Source organism: Perca fluviatilis, chromosome 17 (assembly GCF_010015445.1).
Source record: "Perca fluviatilis chromosome 17, GENO_Pfluv_1.0, whole genome shotgun sequence".
NCBI lineage: Eukaryota > Metazoa > Chordata > Actinopteri > Perciformes > Percidae > Perca > Perca fluviatilis.
In genome coordinates this window covers 28,868,600-28,896,046 of record NC_053128.1, presented here as the reverse complement: position 1 = coordinate 28,896,046, position 27,447 = coordinate 28,868,600, and the positions used below count along the sequence as shown (strand labels likewise).

At 39.4% G+C, this 27,447-nt stretch overlaps 1 protein-coding gene across 4 annotated transcripts; it reads left to right on the top strand.

Annotated features, from left to right (window-relative positions):
• The first annotated feature begins 692 nt into the window (after positions 1 to 692).
• Positions 693 to 26,120, top strand: sbno1 (strawberry notch homolog 1 (Drosophila)). 4 transcript variants are annotated; one of them, XM_039779113.1, is made up of 33 exons: positions 693 to 1,012; positions 3,477 to 3,596; positions 3,682 to 3,780; positions 4,412 to 4,636; positions 4,730 to 4,862; positions 6,213 to 6,313; positions 6,426 to 6,522; positions 9,296 to 9,456; positions 9,866 to 9,999; positions 10,120 to 10,210; positions 11,643 to 11,804; positions 11,994 to 12,129; positions 12,240 to 12,345; positions 12,451 to 12,604; positions 13,691 to 13,873; positions 14,152 to 14,249; positions 14,343 to 14,494; positions 14,686 to 14,889; positions 15,423 to 15,593; positions 15,687 to 15,856; positions 15,983 to 16,114; positions 17,134 to 17,269; positions 17,439 to 17,551; positions 17,674 to 17,745; positions 17,830 to 17,929; positions 18,126 to 18,200; positions 18,324 to 18,470; positions 18,698 to 18,792; positions 18,886 to 18,972; positions 19,858 to 19,995; positions 20,088 to 20,164; positions 21,139 to 21,332; positions 21,934 to 26,120. In XM_039779113.1, exons 2-33 carry the CDS (start codon positions 3,477 to 3,479, stop codon positions 22,074 to 22,076), a joined length of 4,206 nt encoding a protein of 1,401 aa, XP_039635047.1. In that variant the 5' UTR covers positions 693 to 1,012; the 3' UTR covers positions 22,077 to 26,120. The 4 variants fall into 4 exon arrangements, with proteins under 4 accessions (XP_039635047.1, XP_039635048.1, XP_039635045.1 ...); XM_039779114.1 differs by having other exon boundaries at positions 4,727 to 4,862; positions 17,830 to 17,914; XM_039779111.1 differs by having other exon boundaries at positions 4,727 to 4,862.
• The last annotated feature ends 1,327 nt before the right edge of the window (positions 26,121 to 27,447 follow it).

Genomic DNA, 27,447 nt, shown 5'->3' with positions numbered 1-27,447 from the left:
TTTACCAGAGATGTGCTCGTACGTTTCTTGGAAATAAGTCATTCAGCATGGAAACAGCATCAGACATGACTAATGGACTAAAGAAATCTAAGTTGACTAAGACCAAAACGACCGATTAGTCAACTAATCGACTAAGAGGGAGCAGCCCTATTTCACTATCCACAGGTAGACAAAACAGAAGGAAAGATTTTGTTCAGTTTGGTCTTGGAAAAGTGCCTGGACTGGACTATTATTACTGAACATCCCCTGATCAATATTATAGTACACCCTGCTCTGTACTGTACAGTCTTCCTTCTTTTGCTTTCTTAAGAGTTATATTGTTCATATTTGTTATTTTGTTATAGTGTATTTTTTTTTTTACATACTTTTTATTTAGACCTATCTATTCTGTGTTTAGGTTTTTGACTTTGCCTTATTGTTTATTCCCTTTTTAATATGTTTGTTGTATACACAAAATACACCAAGGAAAATCCCAAAGTTACTCTGGTAATAAATATGATTCTGATTTGTATTTTATTATTTATACTTTTATTTTTCTTCTTTCTATATGCCCCTCTGGTATTGGACAGGTCTGTGTGTACATACTGTTGATGAACTTGTGTTCTTTAAATAAAGTGTATATTAAAAAAGGAAGAGAAGACTCTGGAAGAACGAAGAAGACATTTTTGAATCGTCACTTCCTCTCAAGATCTCGCGGGGTCACGTGATGCTGTATTAGCTCGTCGACTCTGCTATGTTTGTCGTTAGTGCTAACGTTTTAGAAATGCTAACTTTCTCGGTTTTATCGGTTTATTGTGATGCGTGGACGTCCGGCAGCAGCTCGGAGAGCCGTTTTTATCGACGCTGCGCGAGGAATTTGACTGCGAAAACGGGCCTGCACGTCACGTGACCAGCATGCGGCTAAACGTTTGATAAAAAAGATGGCGTCTGTGCGGCGGAGCGAAGAGGACAACAAACTGCCGATCTGCTGAGCGCCGCCACCGGGAACCAAGAGCGGCCGTTACACTGTCAAGTAAGTTGATTTCAGCGTGGGCATACGTTAGGGCTCACACCAACGTCCCGGTTATTAAAAACGTGAACTTTTCGTGGCGCGGTGACACGCAAAGAAAGTATTATATTTCGATTTGTGACAGCTTCGTCTTCGTTTACTCCTCGTTGCTAGTGTTAGCTTAGCGACAGCAATGACACAGAACAACATCACAACAATGCGAGGGTGCCGTTAGCTTATTAACCCCGCCGCCGAGCCCGGCTTCTGTGGGTGGAAAGGTTGAGGAAGGACACACCGACAGTCAAGGTTAATGTGGTGTTTTTGTAAACTAAAACTATATAACGTAATTTTGTCAGCAACTCCTTCCAACGTCTATTATTATTTTTTTTATATATATCTAGGATGGCGAAGGCATGTCCCGCCCTACTCTGCCTCTGATTGGCTTACTCTCCTTACCTTAACCAATCGCACGCCTCTTGTCTAAATCTAACCAATCCAACCAGAGCAGGCAGTGAGTGCTAGCCATTCAGAGGGAGAGTAGGACGGGTCATGCCTTCTCCATCCTAGGAAAAAAAACAATTTGGCTTACCGACAGGCTAGCTTCGAAATGTACCTTATCAACCTGTTTATTTTGTATAACTGTCACCATTAGCCGTCTACTGTTTTGGCAGGTTATATTTATTACACTTAACCTATATATATATACACGTTTCTGGCATTATGTACATTAGTTTATTAGTATTTATTATTCGTATTGCACTCTATAACGTTATATTTGCACTGACTACAGATAAGTACCTAGCTAATACAACCCCACTTAAGATATCAGAACGTTATCCCTTTTAATGTAGCTGTATGTTTAATAAATTACCAAAACTGTTGCTCTTTGTAATAACAAGTATGTACAATTTTGATAATGTTAAAAAACAACTGCTAGCTTTATGTTGACAATATGATTACAGCACCTCTTCACCATGCTGTTGTAAAAGCTATTCTTTTTTTTTTAAATACAGAAATCAGCTTACATATTTTCTATTTACTATAATGTAATGTATAATTCATCTGCTTTCCCCCTCACATTCTGCACTTTAAATGGAAAACATTAAACCCAGTGTAGGACAAAATAACCGGTATTACGTAGTATGTGGAAACAGCGGGGATAAGGTTAAAAGATAAGTGACAAATGTGAGCAAGTCTCCGTGGTTACATAACGACTGTGAGATTTATTTCATACATGCAGTTAGTTCTACAATGTCTTGCATTTAGCTATAGTTAAATTAGGGCTTTGTGACTTCACTGTGTGGTGTCGCTGAAATGAATGTGAAAGTTAGCCGTCGGTTAGCACAGTCAAGCCGTGTCATCCCGGTCCAGCCAGTCCGTTTAGCTGGTGCGACAGCGTGTCAGTCAAAGGTAAGCTGGTGCCAAATTAGCCATGTTGAACACTTAAGTGTAGCAGCGCTCATTATGTCTTGTCATACATTGTGCTTGTTTGTGTAAATAATGATTAACCGGCGGAGCTAACAAGGAGTCCGGGGAGAGGGGAAGCTACGTTTGAGTCAGAGGGACCAGGAAGTTGAACGTACCAAAGCAGGGCATTGCAAACACGTGTCTTGTTTTGGGTCACTTTGGAAGTAGTCCTTGCGTGCAGACGTTGCTGTTAGTAATGGCTAAGTCTTGTTCTTCTCTCGTAAATCTCGATTTTGAGTGAATTTAGTTATTTCGAGTCAGTGTTGCGTTTTAGTGTTTCGTTTTAGCTTTTTCGGCGTGCGCAGCAGGAGGAGATACAGCGAGGTGAACATTTAATACGGTTAATATGTTGCTTACATTAGATGTAAAAAAAAAAGTGTGTGTTACAGTTAACACGTTTGATCTTTTTTTATACTGAATGTAAACATGTAATACCGTTTTGTTTATCATTTAAAAACTGGGCTTTGAAGTTAATATTGCATCCCTGTAGGATCACATGTGTGCATGTGGGTCCTAATTTCCATTTGAGATTTTTGGTTCATGCTTTTTTGGAGGTCACATTTCTGTGTTGGTTTTCTTTCTGTAAGCATGCACTGTTGCATTATTTCACTCATGGCTTCTTTTTTTTTAAACTATTATTATTGATGTGCTTATGGTTAACAACCAAGTGTTGAAATTATGTTGTTAAAAGTTTATAGAGTTTGATGAAAATGGCATGAGATCGTAAACCCCTCTCCTGATGTGTAAACATGCATTTTAAAGTTTACATTTTTACATTTTCTTGCCAGACAAGACATTTATTTTTTACAATCGGAACCATTAAAATAAGCTGTAAATCCTTTAATTGAGAGGCCGGAATCTGCAAATGTTCTCTTAAATACCACGTTTCATTGATAATCAAAATTGATGCAAATGTATTTTGTGTATCAGGTTAATCTACTTACTGTTATACTTATTAAACATGTTTGGTATAGTTTTATCATGGTTTTTAATCATGTTTATGTGTACATTTGTCTTGCAGATGGATCCTGGACAGGATTTACTTCTCGCTGCCCTAAGTGAGAGTGGCATTTGTCCGAATGATATTGGCCTATTTGATGTTGATTCTCAGGATGTTGCACAGCCCTCTACAACCCAGCAAGTAAGATGGTCTTTGTTCTTTTAAAGGAAGAGTGATTTTATTAATGTTTTCATAGCTAAATGTTAATGTTCTGATTCTCTTGCAGTCTATCTCCATCAGTGCCCTGGATGTTGGTGTGGGGACAGAGTCAGCGGAAGGTGTTCGAACTGAGCTTCCAGCTCCAGTCCCTATAGTTACTATCAGGGTAAGGTTATAGAGGAGCTCCCTAAAGTCCCCTTAACTAATTACAAGTAGGGCTGTCGATCTATTAAAATGTTATATCGCATGATTTAGTTCACTCGCGATTATTCATCCATTTTTATCTGTTATAAATGTACTTTTAAAAGGGATATTTTTCCAGATTTTAATGATCAAGTGGTATTTGAGACTTGAAGTACTCCGGTGGTAACTTAATTTGCATAGATGGTATGCAAATAACTTGAGTCTTGTCAATAGAACAATCCTCGCTCGGCTATTAACGTGTCCACCAGTTCAGAGACTAAGCTCGCCATGCTCATATGACCTCCGTACACTCCAGCTATCCGCCGTCTGGCAAGCCAGATGTTATCACGGAGCAAATAACGGTTTCTGCTATCCACGCACAACATTATTGCTAAATGGCTTCATGATTTACCAAACTACGGAGCCGCCCAAGGCCAATATCACAGAACGTGTGTGCGTTAATCCCGCATCAAAATTTGTTGTGGCGTTAAAAGGAATTTTAAGTTATCGTGTTAATTTTGACAGCCCTAATTAGAAGACATAGTTAAGTTACAGCTGGTGTTTTGTGGTATGTATTATAATCAAAATTTCTTTCTGCCTAATGTCTCCAACAGCACAAACCTCAGCCATCAACCACCACCTTTGTCTTAAATCAGCTGAATCAGTTGCCATCGCTAGGAGCTGCTGTGACCAAACAATCAGTTACAAACCCTATCAAACATACCATAACTGTCACCAAAGTGGTCCATGTTACTAATTCAGCCCTGCGAGGTTCTTCGAACCCTTCCTCGAGTATTCCTCCTTCAGCATCCACAGTAGTGCCTTCCAACAGAGATCAGGTATCAATTTTGAAAAAATTCTTAAATGACAAAACCACACAGAGAAAAGCAATTCTTTTGGTTATGCTGATTATACATTTTCTTTTTCAGCAGATTCAGTTGAGAGACCTCCTTAGGACCGGCAATGTGAAGACCACCGGTCTCAAGGGCAACAGTCTGATGGAGCTCATGAAGCTAAAGCCTCCACCTAACATTGCTCCACCAGTAGCAACGGCAACAGCCACAGGTCATTTAATGTTATTTTAATGTGCATTAGATTGTTTTTTTTGTTTTTTTACCGATAAGGGCTGAGAAGTATCTTTTACATTTTAATTAACAATAAGCAAACATGAAAGTGATGTATGATTTTAATCATTTGGAGAGGCTTATAAGATATTTAAAGAGGTTATAAAAACAGTTCATGTAAGCTCCGGAGAACCAAAATAATGACCACAAAGCTGTAGAGTTTGGTGTTAATTCCTGATGGTATGGAGTTCGTATCGCAGGTTAAAATCATAGCAGAACAAAACAGTTTCTCTGTTTACCCCTAAGAGGAAAAAACTTACCACAAAAAAAGTGAAAATTAGTCTGTGTGAAAACTCAATTTGTTTATTTATTTTAAGATATATTTTGGCATTTTTGCCTTTCTTTGACAGGACAGTGTAGAAATGGGGGCAGGGGGAGAGGTGTATAAGATGAAATAACAGTCCCAAGGCCCTGTAGGCCCTCTCCCATTCACATTTCACAAAACATGAATGAAAATGTTTGTTTTTTTAAATAATAAATGCACCAGGGCTGCAACAAACTATTATTTTCATTAAAGACCGTTTTTATATCCATTGATCATTTGGTCCTAAACATGTCTGAAAGTAGTGGGGGGAAAAAACTAAAATTTAGATTTACATTTGACCAAAAAAGCTTTAAAGTCTCACAATTAAGAAGCTTGAACAAGTTGATGTTTGATATTCTTTGCTTGAATAACCTAGTTATCTGCTAGGCCTGCACGATTTGGGGAAAAATATGAGTCATGATTTTATTTTTATTTTTTATTTTTTTATAGCTTAGAATTGAAATCACGATTCTCTGCCAGGATTTTTTTCTCACGAAGTGTAATGTTTATTGGACACATGAACCATGACGAAACAAATTGGCAGTACCAAACAGAGATTATTTTGGCACCTATAGCACATCGCTCATCACCACAAGCCTGTAAAGATAGAGGCTTCAATGAATAAAGAAAATAAAGTACATACTGGCCATTTAAGTACAGTAGGCTACCAAAAATAGTGATGTATAACACATTGAACTAAATATGGCCCTGATACAGGCTCTATCTGACCTTTGAACATGTCTTTACATAATTAAAACATGTAAATGTCAAATGCTTTCAATAAATTAATTGAAGGAGAAAAAAAAAAAAATCAGAAGTCATTTAAAAGTTAAATCGTGAACGGGTGAATTGAGATCGCGATTTTATAAAGATTTATGGTGCCGCTATTATTTTCTGTTGATCCAAGTTTTAATACTTTGAAATGAACTCTGTTCAGTATTTGAGAAACTCGTGAGGTAACGACGGTGGTGTCTTTTGGTGTTTCAGGTGAAATGAACAATGGGATCAAGAAGGAAGTTTTGGGTAAAGATGCTATCAGGATCTGGAACAACGATGACATTAAAATGCAAACTTTCTCACATTCTCTGGTAAGTATCATAATATTCATTTTACAAAGCTGTTGAACGTTGGCAAAGTTGCTGGTATGTTAAAGGCAATATTGGCAAGTCAGTATTTATAGTTACGTAAATCTGTTGACAGAAAATCCCAGGGATGAAGGAGGAGGATGAGCCTGAGGAGGAAGAGGAAGACGAGTTGGGTCATGCGGAGACTTATGCAGAGTACATGCCAATGAAATGTAAGTATGACTGCTGTGTTGGGAAACAGGAAACCAGTTAAACAAATCAACGGTGAAAACACTTTGAACTGTGAAATTTCCCTTAATACTTTTCCCGTTTGAACTTTTTCCCCCCATTCAGATCACCAAGACAAAATAAAACTTTACTTTACTTGCAAAGCGTAATGTGCAAACAATTGTTTACTCAATTACATTGTTTTTTTAATCGCTATCAAAATTCGATTTAATTCGATGACTACTGCATTGATACAGCAACTCTGAAAACAAGTGATGAGCTTTGCTACCCTCAGGCCTAAAAAATTGGACAGGAGTAAATGATAACAGCAGTGCACTGTATCACCCTTCATCGATGGCACTCATCCAAATCATAGAAAATACAACCGTGTTTCACACAGGTGGAGAATTAACTTGTGGTGTAGGATGTGACTGCGCTGCATCATGCCATCAGATTGCAGACTACATAACAAGATAATTTAGAAAGAAATAACTATTTACATATTTAAAAAAACAGTCTAGAAGATAACAATGAAGTATAGCTGCGCTTTGTCAACTAAATCTGGTTGGTTTGTCAAATAAAATGTATGGTTCAGAAGACAAAGTACCTGACGTTACCCAGAGCTGAAGAACTTAACCATAAACCCATACTATGATCCATACAGAAAGAAAATGTTATTATAATCTCAACCCTGCGTGCGCCTCCTAACTCCTGTTAAATCATATTTAACACTAAGGCTATCCAAAGTCAATTCTTGTTCATTTTGGTTGTTATAGATCATTATTGGTTTTTTAAAGTGTTTTAATCTCTGTTTTGGGGATCCTAATAACGTTAAACACTGTTTTGGACTATACATTTCCGTGTTGCATTCATTAAGATCTCATCAGAACAGATTTCTGTCATAGACCTTTTTCACGGCAGACATGTTGACATGTCATAGTAGGAAAAGCACAGGTGTATTCAAAACCATTACTGATGGCTGCATTCCACTTAGGAGAGACCCTGGTATTAAACCATTACTGATGGCTGCATTCCACTTAGGAGAGGTCCTGGTATTAAACCATTACTGATGGCTGCATTCCACTTAGGAGAGGCCCTGGTATTAAACCATTACTGATGGCTGCATTCCACTTAGGGAGAGCCCTGGTATTAAACCATTACTGATGGCTGCATTCCACTTAAGAGAGGTCCTGGTATTAAACCATTAATGATGGCTGCATTCCACTTAGAGAGGCCCTGGTATTAAACCATTAATGATGGCTGCATTCCACTTAGAGAGGCCCTGTATTAAACCATTACTGATGGCTGCATTCCACTTAAGAGAGGCCCTGGTATTAAACCATTAATGATGGCTGCATTCCACTTAGAGAGGCCCTGGTATTAAACCATTAATGATGGCTGCATTCCACTTAGGAGAGGCCCTGGTATTAAACCATTACTGATGGCTGCATTCCACTTAGGAGAGACCCCTGGTATTAAACCATTAATGATGGCTGCATTCCACTTAGGAGGCCCTGGTATTAAACCATTAATGATGGCTGCATTCCACTTAGGAGAGGCCCTGGTATTAAACCATTAATGATGGCTGCATTCCAATTAGGAGAGGCCCTGGTATTAAACCATTACTGATGGCTGCATTCCACTTAGGAGAGGCCCTGGTATTAAACCATTACTGATGGCTGCATTCCACTTAGGAGAGGTCCTGGTATTAAACCATTACTGATGGCTGCATTCACTTAGGAGAGACCCTGGTATTAAACCATTACTGATGGCTGCATTCCACTTAGAAGGTCCTGGTATTAAACCATTACTGATGGCTGCATTCCACTTAGAGAGACCCTGGTATTAAACCATTACTGATGGCTGCATTCCACTTAGAGAGGCCCTGGTATTAAACCATTACTGATGGCTGCATTCCACTTAGGAGAGGTCCTGGTATTAAACCATTAATGATGGCTGCATTCCACTTTAGAGAGGTCCTGATATTAAACCATTAATGATGGCTGCATTCCTCTTAGAGAGGTCCTGGTATTAAACCATTAATGATGGCTGCATTCCACTTAGGAGAGGTCCTGGTATTGTGCATGCTGACTCACTGAAATATCTTACTGGGAAACTTGATGGAATTGAGCCATCGTTAAGGTTACAAATTTCAGCTGTGCTTTTCCTACTACGATAAGTCAAAATGTCTTCTGTGAAAAAGGTCCATACTAACAACTCAGCAACTTTTACAGCACACTTAATAAAATGTTGTGTTTTATCCTGGCTCGAGTGCATAATTAACGTTCCAGTTAATGGGTACGGGCATGGAGAGAACGAGAACTGAAGGCTCGGTTAGCAACGACCTCACGGAGAGGGTGAACGACCAGACTGTGAAATGATGTTCGGGGAGCTTTCACAGTGGTGTTGCCGCAGCTTTTTTTTACGGTTTATCAGTACAGTTGAGCCCACAGAACGAAACCTCACAAGCAGCGTGCTACTTTAAAGAATCTTTGCTACTACGAACGTAAACCCGACTCTGAGCCTTGCATGAAGTAAATTGTTGTTGACGCTGTGACGTGCATGTGGCGGGCGAGTTCACAAGAGGAAGGGGCTGGAGGCAACTGGTTTGTGTGCTATAAAATTCCATCGTTATAATAATGTTCGGACTTTATTGACTGAATTCTGATTTCATCTACCTGGGCGGGGCGCCCAAGTGTAACCTATGTATGGGAAACTCTGATACAGCCTGCTATTGCTTTACGCTCGATCCACTGACCAGTAAGTTTGTCAATGCAGTAAAGATCGGCCTGCGGCATCCTGATCCTGTGGTGGAGACCAGTTCCCTGTCCAGTGTGAACCCTCCAGAGGTGTGGTACAGACTGTCCATCCCAGAAGAAGTCATTGATCGTGGCTCCCTGTCTGCTCTGCAGCTGGAGGCCATAACATATGCTGCTCAGGTAAGCGTTGTGAAAACTTAAACTATGACGAAAGCTATTCGTTGACATCTTTCTGTCACGAGAAACAAACAAAAATAACATGAAAACGTTTGTTAATAAATAAAAAGTAAATGATTGTGTGAACAACAGATTAATGGAAAAAAAACTTAAAATACATATTTTTAAAACCGCCTATAATATTTCACGTAAGTCTTGCACTACTATGCACTTGTATTGAGTTACCGCTATATCTGTACCTTGAAAGTGTTTTATTAAAAATCTGTTATAAAATGTCCTACCTTTTTGTTGTCTTAAACCAGACTGAAACAATAGTCACTGACTGAAATACGGTCTCTTTTTAAAAAAAAAAAAAAAAAAACTCTGAGCCTTAACTCGTTTTAATTGTGCATTTTTCTCCTGTGTACCACAGCAACATGAGACATTCCTCCCCAGCGGGGATCGAGCTGCCTATTTGATTGGAGATGGAGCTGGTGTTGGGAAAGGCCGCACCATTGCAGGGATCATCTATGAGAATTACCTTTTAGGCAGGAAAAGATCACTTTGGTAAATACCCCAAATCCCTTACATCATATTTAACACAGGCAATTATAAATTATAAAAAAATTTTTTTAATAAAAGTTATGCTAACAGACCTATTCTTATATATCCTCCTCTTTTGTTCAGGTTTAGTGTCTCAAACGACTTGAAGTATGATGCTGAAAGGGATTTAAAGGACATAGGAGCCAAAAACATCCAGGTTCACTCACTGAACAAGGTAAGATGCTTTTATGATGCATAGATGAAACTAGTGACAAGTGTTTCCTGGTTTCATAATGTCTGAGGTTCATTAAGCGGACAGCTTTAAGTACGCGTGTTCACACCTGGCAGTAGAATGTGTCTCCATATGTCTTTGAGTGACCACTTGTGATCACATCTCAATTCTCCGCTTTACCAGAAATGAAAAATTATTACAGAATTTGCAACGACCGATGTAAAAGCGCTGCCTATATATGCTTTATTTTACGGTTTCATGTCGTTAAGTTACTGCTAAAGTAGACCCAACATTTCCTGATTTTGCAGCTTCATAACGAAATAATTGGGAGTTTAAGGAAATGAAGTGTTATCCACAGTTTAACAGCAGCTCCTTTGACCACTCACTCAGGCTGGCAGGCTTCTAAATAACAACAACAGGCACTGTGACGTAAGAATAGGAATGTCTATAGTAATATCCACATATTTGTGAATTCAAGTACATATACCGGCAGCCCCCAGGTATGATAAAAACATTCGAAACACAAGATTCACACATTACATGCAGTTTAAAAAAAAAAAAACGTATTTTCAGCTTACAGCATTACCCCATTTCTCAAACGCCTTGTAAACCCCTTAACCCGGTTAACAGAGGTAGAGAACTCCTTCAGTAACCGGGGTATTCCTTCATGTATTCACCTTAACCGGGTATGATCAGGTTGAGCGTCTGCGCATGTGTAAACTGCCCCTTCCCACTCCGCTGGAGTTTTTTTTTTTAAGGAAATAATCAGTCAGAGCTGTCAGTCTTAGTCGTTGCTATAATACCATACAACAAAACAGTGATGGACGAATCAGCGGGCCATCGGCAGCAAAGAGCACGTGGTCGATCTGTTGTACGTTACTCCTGGCCGAGGCAGCAGCAGACACCGGGAGATGGCTAAACAGATTGTCCATCTCTGGGGCTGTTAATAAAGTTAGCTTGCTAATTCCACCCGACACTGGGCGAATATAATGAGCTGGAGAAGTTGTCGGTCGTCTGGCGAGAGCACTGTGCTTTCCTACGCTGTGACAACTGTGTGAATGAAACATTAAGTTAATTTTCATTAACTAATTTTGACATAGGTCAACCGGAAGAAAAAGCCAGTTGTGTGTTGGCAGAGCGGAACTCTACCTACTGTACCGGAGGTAGAGTTGGTCCGTCATTTTTCCCATTCTTCCAGCTCATGTATACGGAGAGAACTGGCATAACCCGGTAAAACCATACCCCAGTTACTGCTATGCATGTAAACCAATGTCTGTGGTATCTGGTCTGAGTGATCAGATCTCCAAGCGTCGTGAATGCATCCTGGGTTCATTCACACCTGTACTTAAAGCTGTCCACCTGTGATTGGGACACATTTTAAAAACCGGTCTGAACGGTACCAAAGTGTGACTCCATTACATGTTTATATTTTCAGTTCAAATATGGCAAAATCTCCTCAAAACACAATGGGAGTGTGAAGAAAGGTGTGATATTCGCCACCTACTCTTCCTTGATAGGAGAGAGCCAATCAGGAGGGAAGTACAAGACCAGATTTCAACAGCTTCTCCACTGGTGTGGGGAGGACTTTGATGGAGTTGTATCCTTTTTCAAGTTGCAATCAGTTAGTAGAATAGATGTTACTATGTCCTTTTTTTTTGTGTGTGTGTACAAAACTGAAGTAATTTTGTGGTCCAAACTCTATAAAAGTGATTAAAACAATCATTTTTAGACAATCTTCTTTTTTAGAATGGCTTTGTAATGACTTTCCTTAACCCAATGTCTTTAGATTGTTTATGACGAGTGTCACAAAGCCAAAAATGTATGTCCAATTGGATCATCCAAACCAACAAAAACTGGGCTTGCAGTGTTGGAACTGCAGAACAAACTTCCCAAGGCTCGGGTTGTATATGCAAGTGCTACAGGTTAGTGGACACAATCAGTGGAAATGATCTTTTTGAATGAATTTGCAGTGTGAACTTGGGTGGAGGTGTTGGAATTTGTGCAGTTCAAAAAATATACGGTTTCAATTTAGGTGCCTCTGAACCGCGAAATATGGCCTATATGAATCGTCTGGGCATCTGGGGGCATAAAACACCCTTCAGAGAATTTGCCAACTTTATCCAAGCTGTTGAACGAAGGTAAGTTTCTGTTTTTGCAGGTGACCACAAAAGAAAAGCAAATGGACTTTAGAGCGGGTTGGACATGTCTAAACATTCAACATGTTTTTCTCCCCGCAATTTCAGAGGTGTTGGCGCCATGGAGATCGTAGCTATGGACATGAAACTGAGGGGCATGTACATTGCAAGGCAGCTGAGTTTTACAGGGGTGACTTTTAAGATCGAGGAGGTTCCCCTGACTCAGAAATACATCAACATGTACAACAAATCTGTGAGGCTGGTAAGTACAAGAATAATACTCCTTTCACACTACCTACCAGGGTTGGGCTAGGGTTGTCTGATCAGGGTTCAACCCTCCTTTTGGAAATTCAAACCAAACCAGTCTACGTGGTAGGGCTGAGCAATTAATCGAAATGTAATCGTGATTATGATTTCGGCTCCCAATGATCACAAAAACAGAATAATCTAGAAATACAATTATTTAGCTCATTACGTTTTGCAAGTGAACTCCTATTTTCTCTTGTGTTCTGAATAAAAAAATTAAGTTTAAATAGGACAAGTACTAAGACAAATTTCACAGTTGTATGTGTTTTTTTTTTTTTTTCTGTTGATTTATTTAACTTTTCCCACTGTTTTTTAAGTTCAATAATTGCAACATCTTTCCAGAAGTCAACTAATCGTGTTCAATTATCGTGATTTCAATATTGACCGAAATAATCGTGATTAAATTTTTTTCCATAATTTGAGCAGCCCTACTACATGGGTATATCCCTGGTCATGACAATTCAGAGCTCACCTGGGTCAACCCGGGAGCAATGCATAACAATTAACTTAAGTGCTAGAAATGGGCGGGGCTTTCACATCATATTCAGTGAACCGCTAACATCACATACTCCAGTCCAGCTGTATACCAGCAGAACTAAGCTGCCTGTGAAAATCCTAGTTATAGACAGTGTATGGTGAAAACTCTGCATAAATCTCAGTGAGATAAAATTTATGTTGTTGTTGTTTTAACAAAGTGTTCAGCGAACGTAGCCGGCGACCTGTGACGACTACTCCGCTGTCATTTCCAACCAATCACGTAATTTGTCCCGCCCTGGCTGCTAGCGACTCAGGTCATGCACAATTCATATTGAAATCGACCCTAGTCTACCCTGATTAAACCCACCTCGCTACCTGGGTCGCAAAGCTGAGTAGATTGAGGGTTACCCCATTCACACACAGTCGACCTGGTTATAACCCTGATTGAGCCATTTATGTGTGAAAGGGGTATAAGTGTATAGAAATGCATTTTAAACACGTTGCTGCGATGCTTTGTTTTTGCGGTTTATAACTAGACTTCATTATGCTCTCCTGCTTCTCCCAGTGGGTGACAGCACGTGAGAAGTTCCAGCAGGCAGCGAACCTGATGGATGCAGAGCAACGCATGAAAAAGTCCATGTGGGGCCAATTCTGGTCTGCCCACCAGAGGTTCTTCAAATACCTGTGCATTGCCTCCAAAGTCCGCAGAGTGGTTCAGCTGGCCCGAGAGGAGGTCCAAAATGGAAAGGTGAGACTAATAAAGTAAAAAGTTTGGGCTGTACAATTACTTAAATTTAGATTACGATCTCAATTTTATGATCTCAAATTTGTACAACCACCTGAAATCAGAAAACCCCTGGAGATCACAGAGGCTACTGTATGACTTATGATCTAAACTAGCCAAAGACACTCAGGTCAACACTGCAAAACAAGAGATTAATACTTTGCCAGACAAAAGCTACTTGATGAATTCCTGAAATGGTTAACGTGCTGCCTCTTCTAACATTATTCACATTTTTCCTGCAGTGTGTGGTGATCGGCCTTCAGTCCACTGGAGAAGCAAGAACACTTGAGGCCTTGGAGGAAGGAGGAGGGGAGCTCAATGACTTTGTGTCAACTGCAAAGTACGGACCGACTAAAGATGATTTTTCCCACACAATTTGAAACGGAATAATGTATGTATCTCACTGTACTGACATTTTTTGTTGTTGTTGTAGAGGTGTGCTGCAGTCCCTGGTTGAGAAGCACTTTCCGGCTCCTGACAGACAGAAGCTTTACAGCCTTCTTGGTATCGACCTCCCAACTAAGAAGACCCCCTCTCCCAGTGACACTGCAGCACAACCAGAACCGAAGGGCAAGAAAAGAAAAGGTAGTTATTATTTTTAAGGTATACTGATTTTAAAACTGAAGTGGCCTTCTCAGAAAATCCATGAAGTAACCGCTGGCTTGTCTTAAAAAAAATGCGTTGTCTTGATTCTCGTGAATGGAGTTTATGGGCAGTTTAATCACCTTTTTGATGTTTATAATTTTTTCCCCATTATAATCTGATCATCTCACCAGGTTCGGAGATAAAAAAGCAGCAGAAAAAGAAGCCTCGCAAGCACGGTGGTTTGTCGGGTACCAGCTCGGAGGAGAGCCAGTCGGAGGAGTCGGACGGAGAGTCTGGTAAAGACAGTGACGACAGCTTCAAATCTGTCAGCTCAGGGGACGAAGACGACGACTTCAACCCATTCCGAGACGAGTCCGATGGCGATGAGGAAGATGGTGAGACTTCTGAGCGCGGCTGTGGAAGAGTTTTTATTCACTTCAGTGCTCGGTTTCCTTCTTAAAACCCTGAAGGTCAAAAATGAATGAGCAAAAACAAGCAAAATAATAATCACCAAATAAATAACCAAAAACAAAACCATATCAGAAGACAACAAGACAAACAGAAGCTTGGTGGAAAACTGGTTTCCTTTTAACATCTGGAGCTAATCAATGTTGTCAATCAGTTCTTTAAGAGGAAACAAAAAATAAAACCAGCCAGGAAGGAAATATTTTTTATAATGAACCAGAATAAATATTTTCTGAAATTGATCCTAAAAAACGCACAAAGTTCTCATCTGTCTGAACAGGCAGCAGTTGCTTCTTCTATTGTAGTTCGCTAATAACAAAAACATCAACAATTCCCGTCTGAGCTGTGGACCAGACCTCAGACTCTTACTGGGACTCTGAGCTCTGGACCAGGACCTGGAATTAAGACCTCTTTATATCCAATTCAGTGTTTACAGGAAACGGTTATGTCTTTTTTGTTTTAGACCCATGGCTCATCAGAAAGGAACCAAAGAAAGGGAAAGAGAAGAAAAAGAAAAAGAGAAAGAAGAGTATTGATCCAGACTCCATTCAAAGTGCCTTGCTAGCCTCTGGGCTGGGCTCCACCAGGCCGGCTTTCACTGCCCCCGTTATTCCCGCCAGCACACCGGCCATAGGTAAGCCCGATACCACGTGGCACAGCAGGATTACAGCACTCCGATTCAGCCTTCTGAGGATTAATGAATGCCTTGTTTTTACTTGTTCATAAGTCAAGGCAGAGAGTCAGGATAGCTGTCTAACAAGTCAGGATGCAGTGGAACATGCCCAGAAAATGAAGAAAGATCTGCTGGAAAAACTTGAGGAACTAGCTGAGGATCTACCTCCCAACACTCTGGACGAGCTGATAGATGAACTGGGAGGACCAGAGAACGTAGCCGAGGTATAAACATTTGTGGCTGGTGTCTTTGGTTTCTTTTTTGTTTTTAGTTTGTGTTTCTTTTTAAATCTGGATCACCATTTGATTTGTATCTTAACTCCCTTCACTTTTTCTTCAACTGTGTTTCAGATGACTGGACGCAAAGGTCGTGTGGTCAGCAATGACGATGGCACCATCACATATGAATCGCGCTCTGAGCTGGATGTCCCGGTAGAAATCCTCAATCTCACAGAGAAGCAAAGGTTCATGGATGGAGAGAAGGTAAAGGCAAAGTTAGTTTCAAAATGGGGGAAGATGTAACAAACATGTAACCCAAAAACTAGTTAGAGGTTTGCTGCTTTAATAACTTAGTCAGGACTTGAGGTGCGTTCACACCAACTTTTTTGGGTACCGACCGATTCACGCTACATCAAACGTTGCCAAATTTCAGTACCTGAGAAGCGTGTAAGTCCAAGCTTATCTGTCCTCTCTGCATGTTGACAGAGAGCGGAGCTCCGACACACACGCAGAGCTGTGGTGCAGACGCGGCGAAACTAAGTTGCCTCGGCAGTTTAAGTCGGTGACTCACTGCAATGCCGCTAAAGTGGTTGCGAGTGTGGTTACACTTTTTAAAACTCCACGTAGATGGCGTCGCTGCAATATAATATTAATGGCGAAAGCGGTCGTGGTGCGGTGACGCTTCCTCAGACAGGCACAGCAGTGGTCACTATGCCCTGGTGACTGACTGACAGGCTGAGGTTGTATGGCAAGGCAACTTTATTGCTACAGCATATTTCAGCAAGAGGTAGAAAATAAAAACGGGATAGAATAGATACAAATACATGTTGCAGTGTCACAAATTACACTACTCATGAACTAGTTATGAAACTGTCTCACTTTAATACTGATGCCACTATATCAGGCAGCCCACTGCGGATGGCTCACACCTGGCTTCGCTGCCACCTTCGACCTGCGTTCCAGCGGAGGTGGAGTCTCCTTGCCCAGACAGTTTAAACACCCCCTGGTGTTTAGGAGAATACAGCAACATCTCGTTGAGCAAAAAACACCACAAGGCTTTAGTCCACCGCAGAGTTTGGTTGACAGTTTTCACACCAGACCAAATTAAGCCAAACTTGACACACCAGAGTTTGTTTAAACTGCACAAAATTAGCTGAGACAAACGAGTTTCTTTTGCTCCACGAGTGTTGTACTGCACAGTATTTACTTTGGGGCCAGTTAATCGAGAAATTTAATTAGCTTGTGGTTAATTAAAAAATTGTCTTTCTTTTTTTGTTAACCAGAACATAGCCATCATCTCGGAAGCTGCCAGCTCAGGTATTTCCCTACAGGCCGATCGTCGAGTGAAGAACCAGCGGCGGAGAGTCCACATGACACTAGAGCTACCGTGGAGTGCAGACAGAGCTATACAGCAGTTCGGTCAGTGGATATTAATCTCACTATGAAGGCACAAACAAACCTAATGACAATTATTCAAAACTGGTCCTCTTGTACCTGACAAAGTGTCAATTTGGGCTTGAAAGTTGTACTTTTTTCATAAATGGAATAAGACTGTGGTTTAATACTCTTCTCTGTTGTTTGGTCACAGGGAGAACTCACAGGTCGAACCAGGTCACAGCTCCAGAATACGTCTTCCTCATATCAGAGCTTGCAGGAGAGCAGAGATTTGCATCCATCGTTGCCAAAAGACTAGAAAGCCTGGTAAGGACTAATAGAACGTCTAAACTTTCTTTTTTTACTTTTTTTTTAATTATTTTTATTTGTGAAAAGGTACTTAACACTATTTATTTATATTAAATATCAACTTTTAATCTTTGTAACAGGGTGCTCTCACTCACGGGGACAGAAGAGCAACAGAAACTCGAGATCTCAGCAGGTTTAATTTTGACAACAAAGTAAGAACATTAAGCATTGGTCTCAGAAGTTCTTATCAGTGTCTTTAGTTACCTGTGACTCACTCACGTTTATCTTTGTTACAGTACGGCAGAAACGCTCTGGAAATTGTGATGAAGTCAATTGTTAAGCTTGATTCTCCATTAGTGTCTCCGCCCTCTAACTTTAAAGGTGATTTCTTCAAAGGTACTTTGATTTATGTCCTATTCCAAACATAGTAATGAATGTATTTACCTATCTACCTAACTGGTTTACCCCTAGATGTCTGTGTAATTATTATTTTATAATTATTATTATTATCTTATTGATTTCTGTATTTTATTTTTTAATTGATGGTTCTTCTCGTGTGGCTATGAGTAACAACGGTATTTTCCTTCCGTAGAAATTCAAAGTGGATTAATAGGCGTTGGCCTCATAAATTTGGAGGACAGATCTGGGGCAATGTCACTGGACAAAGGTGATTTTAAAACTTAAAATGAATGACCTTGCAACTATTCTTGCTGTTAAATGTTATGCGATGCATGTACAGTTTTGTGCGCATTTCCACATATTTGTCATTTATGTACTTTAACTGCTGCAGATTACAACAACATGGGGAAGTTCCTGAACCGTATTTTGGGCATGGAGGTCCAGCAGCAAAATGCCTTGTTCCAGTACTTTTCTGACACGTTGGCAGCAGTTATTCAGGAAGCCAAGAAGAACGGCAGATATGACATGGGCATTCTCGGTAAGCTGGTCATCATCCTTTATTTTATCCTTCAACAGCTGTCTGTCACAAACATATTTAAGCAAAACTGAATAATTTAACATAGTAAGATGCCTACTGCCTCAAAGCGCTTTCCTCAGGGAGGAAATCAGTTGAGTCATAACCATCTGTCTGCCCTGAAGGTTGGATTTCAGCGCCTCATTGGATCTGAAAGGTAATAAAATCATTCTCTTCCTGTCCTCTGTTAGATCTGGGCTCTGGTGATGAGAAGGTGAAGAAGGTAGACTGCAGGAAATTCCTAACACCGGGCTACACTACATCAGGACATGTGGAACTCTTCACCGTATGTTCATACAAATATTTATATACCATTCCCCCTCTTAAGGATATGGTTAGATCGCAGTCACGTGACCTGACTTTGTATCTCTCTTCACAGGTGAGTGTGGAGAGGGGGATGTCGTGGGAGGAAGCCACGCATGCTTGGGCAGATCAGAATGGACCAGATGATGGTTTCTATGTTCAGGTATGAGAAGATGATTCTCACTTAGAAATTAGCCCTGCAACCTTTGGACTGGTTAAATTGATGTTCTTCCTGTGATAACTTTTGGACTGTATCGATGTTATCTCCACTTTTTTGATAGAGGAAAATTTGCATCTTGAAGGTAGTACAAAAATGTATTAAGATCATCCCGCTACATAAAGGAAAGACGGTAAACATTACAGAGGGTAAAATCCTATGTATGCCATACCAAAATTCAACAGGACTCTTTCTCCAGCAGCAAAAACTGATCTGCTAGCATTGAGTGGTTGGATAATTTCGCAAATAATGGTAGTAGGTAGTGATCAGTGGAAACTAGTTTGTCTGTACTGTTGCTGTACCATATTAACAAACCAAATGTATAATTCAGAAATGTTATTTCAGGAGAAAGTAAACCGTTTCTCTTGTGTTTTTTTTGCACACATCTTGAGATATGGTACTTGAGTGCAGTGGTAGCCTGCACAGCATCTTAACTTTGTAAATGGGTACTTCTGCACTTCTATGAAGTTGGACAGATTTGTAAAAAGTGGTCAGCATAGGTGTAGCAGAGGTTTCCTGACTTTTATTACCTAGCATGGGTCCGAGACCAAGAACACTTGAGCCTACATTTCCCATAATCCAACTTAATGGCATCTTTCATCAGACCCTCTCTGACTGGTGTATGCCCACGTCTTTCAAACTTCACGTCCCCAGTTTGCAATGCAGCGGCGTAGTCAGACTTGACAAAGTTTCTCCAGAGGCACATAAGACTTTATACTGTAAAACTGTTTTCACAGGCTGACTGGTACTGCCCCTGACAAGTAAACAGATCTGCATATGTAAAATCAGTGGAGTACCTCCTTTTTTTTAAAGTATGCGTTTCGTTTACAGATGAGGAACAACAAGAAAACAGCCATACTGGTCAAAGAGGTGAACACCAAGAAGAGGCTCTTCCTGGTTCACAGGCCCAACACCGGCAGACAGCTCAAACTGGAGACCTATGCAGACCTCAAGAAGAAGTTTAAAAAGGTTACACAACATTCTTTATATTAAGATTGCTAAAAGAAAAACCATCAATGCTTCATGTGGTGATTTTTATTTTTATTTTTTTGCCCTGTTAGGTTTTGTCAGAAGATGCCAAGCAGCACTGGACTGACCAGTACAAGTTGTCAGCAAAGATCTGCGCTCATGCATATTGGTATGTGCACTTTACATATCTGTTAAAGCCACATTGTGTAAGAATTTCTCCCATCTAGTGGTGAAATTGTACATGACAACCAACTGAATATTACTTTCTAGCCCTTCCTCCTACGGTGGCCGAACACAAAATGATCTCTTAGTATCTCTGTTGTTTATAGGCAGCTGTTCTAGCTGTTCTCCAATATTAACTTTGGTCTTGTTGCGTTGTCGTTTTAATTCTCTTTTTCGCTTCCCTGGCGAGTAATCTCCCCCTGGCATTTGTCGCGCTGCCAATATGTGTAAGAAGGAGAAATGCGGAGGTATGTCCCTCTTTGGCTAATGTAATTTAAAGATGGAGGCGCTACATGGCGGCCGTCATTCGAGCGACTCGCTCGTATGTATTCTGAATGGCAGATTCTACGCTTACGAGAATACTTTGATTAGTTTTTTTAGTAATTACACATGAATGAGAACATATTTGTGAAAGAACAAAATTTTCTTTGTTACTAAGAATCAACAAAAAAAAAAAATTACACAATGTAGGTTTAAAAGTCTTTTTCTGTCTTAATATTTTTCCGTGATACACCCCTTATACACTGTCCTGCTACCGGAGCAACAAATGTAGATTAATCTACTGCTGGAAGTAGTCCCAACAAATGCACTATTTTCTCCTGTTAATTTGATTACAATGGGAGGCTGTTTGAGACAAGTATTTGATCCTTTTTTTTTTAAATAAAACATCACATTTGTGACCTGTTTTTAAAAGATTTACATTTTCAGTAGGAACAAATTGAGATTGCAAATCACAAACAGGCTAGAAAATTCAAAGTACTGAAGGCTTGGTGGGTTTTGGTCTTTTCATGGGATTTGTTGATAATTACAAAAATTTAGAATATCGACAGCTTTATCCTTTTTAAAAACCAAATGCTAATATGTATGCCTCACTGATAACATTGAGAAGTCAACATAGAATACATCTGTTTCTGCCCGCAGGCGGGGTAACTGTAAGAAAGCATCTGTGGGTCTTCAGTGTGAAGTTGGCCTTCGGTGTCGGTCGTACTACGTTCTGTGTGGCTCCGTGCTCAGTGTGTGGAACGAGCTGGAGGAAGTGCTGACTCCAGTCAGTGGAACCAATGTGAAGGTGCAGATTGTCCGCCTCAGAACAGAAGATGGACAGAGAATAGTTGGTAAGTCAAAGGCCTGCTACCGCTTGCTTTCTTGCAGAAAGTTGGATGAGAAGATTGATCGTACCCCTAAATCGTTAACGTTCCCTTTCGGACACGAGGCCATATTGATTCGGACATTTGCTTTCTCACATGCAGCTTCTCCGGGTAATAGATAATTTAATTTCTCACGTGTCTGTTAAAGACTCAAAGACTGGAGACAGAGCCAGGATAACAGCTAGCCTGTAATCTGCCTAAAGCTCATTAATTAAAATGTTACATCTTGTTCATTTACGAGCTTTAGGCAGTATATCTTGTTTGTTGAAACTGTACAAAAATAAGTTGACAACCATGATGGTTTTGTGGGACATTATGTGTCAGACTATTTCTTGGCTTGTCCTGTCATCATTGTGAGGTTTCCAGCTTCATATTTACTGTACGGACACAAGAGTGGTATCAATCTTCTCATCTAACTCTCGCAAGAAAGTGGAAAAAGCATATTTTCCAAAATGTCCAAACCCTTCTTCCCTTTTTTTAATGTGTGCTTTCAGTGTCCACATCATTGGTCTCACAGGCAACGTGTACAGACTCCTAGTTCAATCTAAACCCTTTCTTTCTTTCACAGGACTGATCATTCCAGCAAACTGCGTGTCTCCTTTATGTAACAAGCTCTCGACGTCGGACCAGTGCCAGCAGCTCGCTGTGCAGGAGCTGCAGAAACTGCAGCAGCTTCATCCCCAAAGTCTCAGTCATGCACCGAACACATAGTTTGGGATGGACCGTGTTGAATCCCTTCTCGAAGCTCACATCCCAAACTAAAGGGATCTGACTCATGAGTCTCTATCTCTGCACTGCATACTCCAGGACCGCTGTCTGTTGTTCTGCACCCCCTCCCCCCACCCCCCAAAATTGTCTGAGGTGACCACCACACTCTCAGATGTAAAGCAGTGGTTGTACAGAGGAAAGATTTCAGGTGTTTTTTCTTTTCTTTTTTTAAATCTCCAGAGACACTTTTTTTTCACCTAGAGAGATTTTGACGGGTGATGTTTTGTCCTCTGACATTCAGAGTGAAAAGAATTGTAATATAATAGTAATGATGGAGGCAGATTTGATATGTAGAGGGCCTGTCGGCCTGTGGCTGTTGAGTTATCCACTCCTCACCCATGCTTTAAGCTGTTTAGTCTGAACTACCTGGTATGAAGCAAAGACTTTTTCTTGGGTCAGACCAAAGGTGGACGAGACAAAAGACCACTATGTCTTCATAAGTCAAATTCATTAAAATATGGGCATTTAATGCTAAACTACGATCTCATATTAATATATGAAGAAAAGTGTTAGCTTATCACTCCTCAGACATGATTCGGCACGGATACGGAGAAAGATTTAGTTGTTTGAAGTAGAAAAAGTGATGCAGGACGCCAGTCCAGTTAACTACAGGAATCCTGATCTGTGCAGATGATTTTGTGATTCTCTGTAGCCGTTGTATTCACTCATGAGACAACAAAACACAATGTCTTTATGGTCAGAATCCACTTGCATCCTAATTACAGACCAGTTTGTTTGCACATGCGTCTCAAAATTAATCAAAAGTTCTTTGGTTTGTTTCATTTCAAGTTTCATCACTTTGTTCCTCTCTGTCCACGTTGTACCATTAAAGGATAGGTTCACAGTCTTTTCAAGTCTTGGTACAAATATTCAGGTGCACATATAAACATTTGAAACACTTTTTTTTTTCATGCTGTAATATTTAATCCTGTTCATACTTGACATTAAGAGATCCTTTCCTAATACACCTTCGATGTAAGTGATCAGGAACAAAATCCCTCTTTTTGTGTCAATGTATTCAAAAGTGTATCTGAAGTTAATATGAGGCTATTCAAAATTCCCTCTTTGTTTCCTGGATGGACAGCAACCAAAATAGAATTTGGTACTTACCCACCTGATCTGTCCAACTCAGACTGCTGAAGCCTTAAATTAACTTTAAATAAACTTCTGTCTAATGTAGATTTTATCCCTCATCACTTACATTTAAAGCACTTTAGTAAGGAATCTTTTTTTTATTTTTATTTTTTCACTTTGATTTTTATTGATGATTTCAACATTAATAAACCTACAAAGAAAAACATACAATCACACCTAAAAACGTTTGTTTGGGAGTTACATTTTTAGTCTATCCGTTCTCTCTGTTTCGTCAACTAAATCAGTTGTCCTTTCCGTAGTTTTAGCTGTCTGCAGCTGCATTAGTCTTAGTCCCTAGCTGATTTTGGTCCTGAATAATATCCATTTCTCCAGCTTTTCTTTTATCAGAGCTTCTTGCAATCTCAATGTGTCAGTTTTTTTTCTGTTATGTAGATTTCCTCTATCTCTATCCATTGTTCCTGAATAGGGGGGGGGATCTACTTTACCTCATTTCTTTGTGATGGCTTATTTTTAACTATCAGCAATATTTTTCACCAGATATCTAACCTAGTGAGGGATCTTTTAATAGCTAGTGTCAACATTAGGAATAATGACTGCAATCAAAATGAAAACCTAACAACTATTGTTTTAAGACTGAATTGAAAAATTGTGAAACTATCCTTTTTTTTTTTTTTTTTTTTAAAGGGACAGTTCACCCCGAAATCAAAAATACGTATTTGTCCACTTACCTGTAGTGCTATTTATCAATCTGGATGGTTTTGGTTTGAGTTGTCCAGTGTTGGAGATATCGGCTGAGCTACACCTGCCAACCGTATCACCGCGCAGTAGGGAAGGTGGACTGGAGGCGCGTGGTCCTGATGGTGCGAGATGCCCTCGGCTGAGCTTTAGCGTTGGCGCTCAGGTGAGCTAGCGGTATCAGTTAGAGCTCAGCCGAGGAACACGAGCCTCTCGTCCATAAGCGCGCTTCCTTCTGCGCCGTGATATAGTTGGCCGGTGTACTTCGGTAGAAAGAAAATAGTTCCTACGTGCTCACAGCCAGGGCCAGATTATCCTGACTAAACCGGGTCATGATTTCTGGAAAGAGACATTACTGTTGAGTTTTACAAATGTGTGTTTTTTTTGGAGCCCCACGAGCCGACTGCCATCTAGTTCCTTTTATGTTGTGGAGAAGGCAGACGTTACTATCAAGATTGAAAAAAAGCACTGAGTGAAAATATGTATTTTCTATTTGGGAATGAAGTGTCCCTTTAGAGCCAGGAGTTTGTAACATGTGCCTTTTGTATCGGCACAAACTGCTTCTCCGGTCAGGCACCTTTTACAAAGCACTGACGAGTCAGATTTGGACTTGAGAAAGATTTAGTGTGTGCTGGTCTGGTGATTTTTGATTTATAGTGAGTGGACGTTAGAAAATGTTTCCCAAAGATACGAATTTAAATGGCAAAGAAAATAGAAGAATGAGTAATGTTTGTGTTAACAAGAGACACAAATCAGTCTCTCCTATCTCCCTATTTAAAGTTTTCAAATGGTTTAACGAACTATAATGTTGTAAGCAGATTTAACGACATTTTGACAAATGTAACTTCTCTTATGACAGCAGTTTGTCTTGTGTTCATACAGGAGTTATAGTTGCTCATAAATACACACTACTTACAACTACTTCAGTGTTACAAACCATTTATTAAATGTTTATATACTGCTTAAATATGGGGCATTACTGCTGTTTTTGTTGAGCCGTAGTGTTCCCACATTAAAGAGTTTGTGCTCCCTTCTCCCCAGTCTATTATATACATTTTTTTATTTTTTATTTTGTGTTGCAGGTTAAAACCACCTTTGGTCTTTACCTCGACTTATCTCGGAGTTAAAACTAAATCACTCTTGAATAACTCATTCAAAGGACAGGAAACATGTTAACCGCAACAGTCATATACAGTAAAGCAGCCAAGGAATTGTGAGAAATGTCAAATCCTTGACGAAGACCATATTTCTTTCTATTTTTTTATTTTTTTTAAACCAAGCAGCACTGTGCTCTGCTCAGATGTTTTTGTTGCCTATTTTTATTTTATTTTTTTTTTTTTGTTAAAAGGAATTCTGCTCAGGGGTTAAACTCATAAAAAGACCCTCTGAAAAACAAAAGTCTTTAGAGTTTTACACAGTATCTGAAATGCATGACCAGAACTCAAATGCTCCTTAAACACCTCTACTCAGTAATATTACTGTGTGGCGTATCCTCACAGTACATGTTTGAAACCATCCCTCTTAATCTTCTTCTGTCTGGAGCCGAGTTGTGATTAAAATGGATGACTGCTTCTGTTGAATAGTGTACCTCTTCTGTTGCCTCCTCAGTCCTATATTGCATTATACTAAACCTGCACTGGAAGGGACAGACCAAAGTCTGGATACATGAGCTGTCCTATCTGACGATAATGATTTAAGATGTTTTCTATCCCAGTATGCTCCGGCGTATCGTTTATCCTGTGGATTGGTTCATGTTATTTACTGCGTATGCTCCTCTGTTCTCGATTGATGCATTAAGAAACAAAAGCAATGGGAAGGAGGAAGTCTTTGTGTCATACCAACGTGCATTTGTACACTTTGTAAAAGGATGCAAACAAATTCTGATGAACAGAACTGGGAGAGACTTTACTGAAAAGGTCTGCTCTCTATTTGCAAGTCGTTTCAACTTGAATGTCCACTCTCTCTCTCTCTATCTATAGATACATGTTTTTGAATGCCGTCATGGCAGATCTGCTTTACTGAAGTTTAAAACACTTGGATTTATTTTTTTTTCTTTCATCATTGCACGGGTTGCACTACTGACGAGAGTTGTACAAAATTTCAAGATGACCTGTACGTGAATGAGTGTGATGCTCAATAAAGCTTGGTATACTTCTACCTCGAAGGACTGTTAATTGTGACACAATGTACAAATATAGAAGAAAATCCTCCAAAATAAGAGTGGATTCTTTATAAACCTGAATGCTACTTCACATCTTGGTTGTAAAGGCTCTAAAGAATTAATATATACACAAAAAAATGGATGTTCCCCCACAGACTGACATTTTACTCTTCTAATAACTCATCTGTTTCAAATATTTTATTATGAAGCATAAGAACAGTAATACAGCTGTTCCTGCCTCTTTTCAAATACTGAACCAAAAGACAAAGCCGTAAAGGCCCAAATAACCCCAACAGAAAGCCAAAATAAAACAACATAGATATACAAGTAACTGAAAACAATAACAACCACATAAAAAAATGTACATAAATAAAATCAGGAACAGCTTGACAGTGCCCACCCACCCCTTCCCACCCCAACGTAGTCTCTTCTAACTCACCTGGAAAAATGTTATTAACCTTAAATATACAAACACAAAGATAGTTACCTGACTTTTAGAGTTACTTTTTAGTTTAATTGTTTCTTTGCCTTTTGTGTAAAAATGTAAACAAAGAAGACTTTACAATGTGAAAGGAAAAAAAAAAAGTCTAAACACACTTCACATGTTCACTTTTTAAACAACTTAAAAGAAAGCTTCTAAAATGTTAAAAGCTTGGCAGCAGGTAGTCTATACTTTTATCTCAGAGTACACGTAACTGTACGCAGCTAAGTTTGGGATCATTATGTGGTTATAAAAATGTTTTATGATTTGGGACAAAGAATCCAAAACAAGTTCATTTTCATTATACTTACATGTATAAGTGAGGTCATTGCTTTGATGTTGCAGCTATATACTATACTGTTTGTATAGTATATCTGTTGTATTGTATATCTATAGATATACTATACTGTCTGTATAGTATATACAAACAGTATATACTGTTGTATTGTATATCTATAGATATACTATACTGTCTGTATAGTATATACAGACAGTATATACTGTTGTATATCTATAGATATACTATACTGTGTGTATAGTATATACAGACAGTATATACTGTTGTATATCTATAGATATACTATACTGTGTGTATAGTATATAATATATATATAATATACTGTTGTATTGTATATCTATAGATTGTATGACAATCTATATAAGCATATAAAGAGAAATTCCTATGTTATCTGCTTTTATATGTTTAACTGTTTTAACTGCTGTTTAATGTTTAATTTCTTATACTGCACTGTAACTTTTATTCTCGTATTTTATCTGTTTTTAATTCTTTTTTTATCTGTTTTTATGTAAAGCACTTTGAATTGCCCTGTTGCTGAACTGTG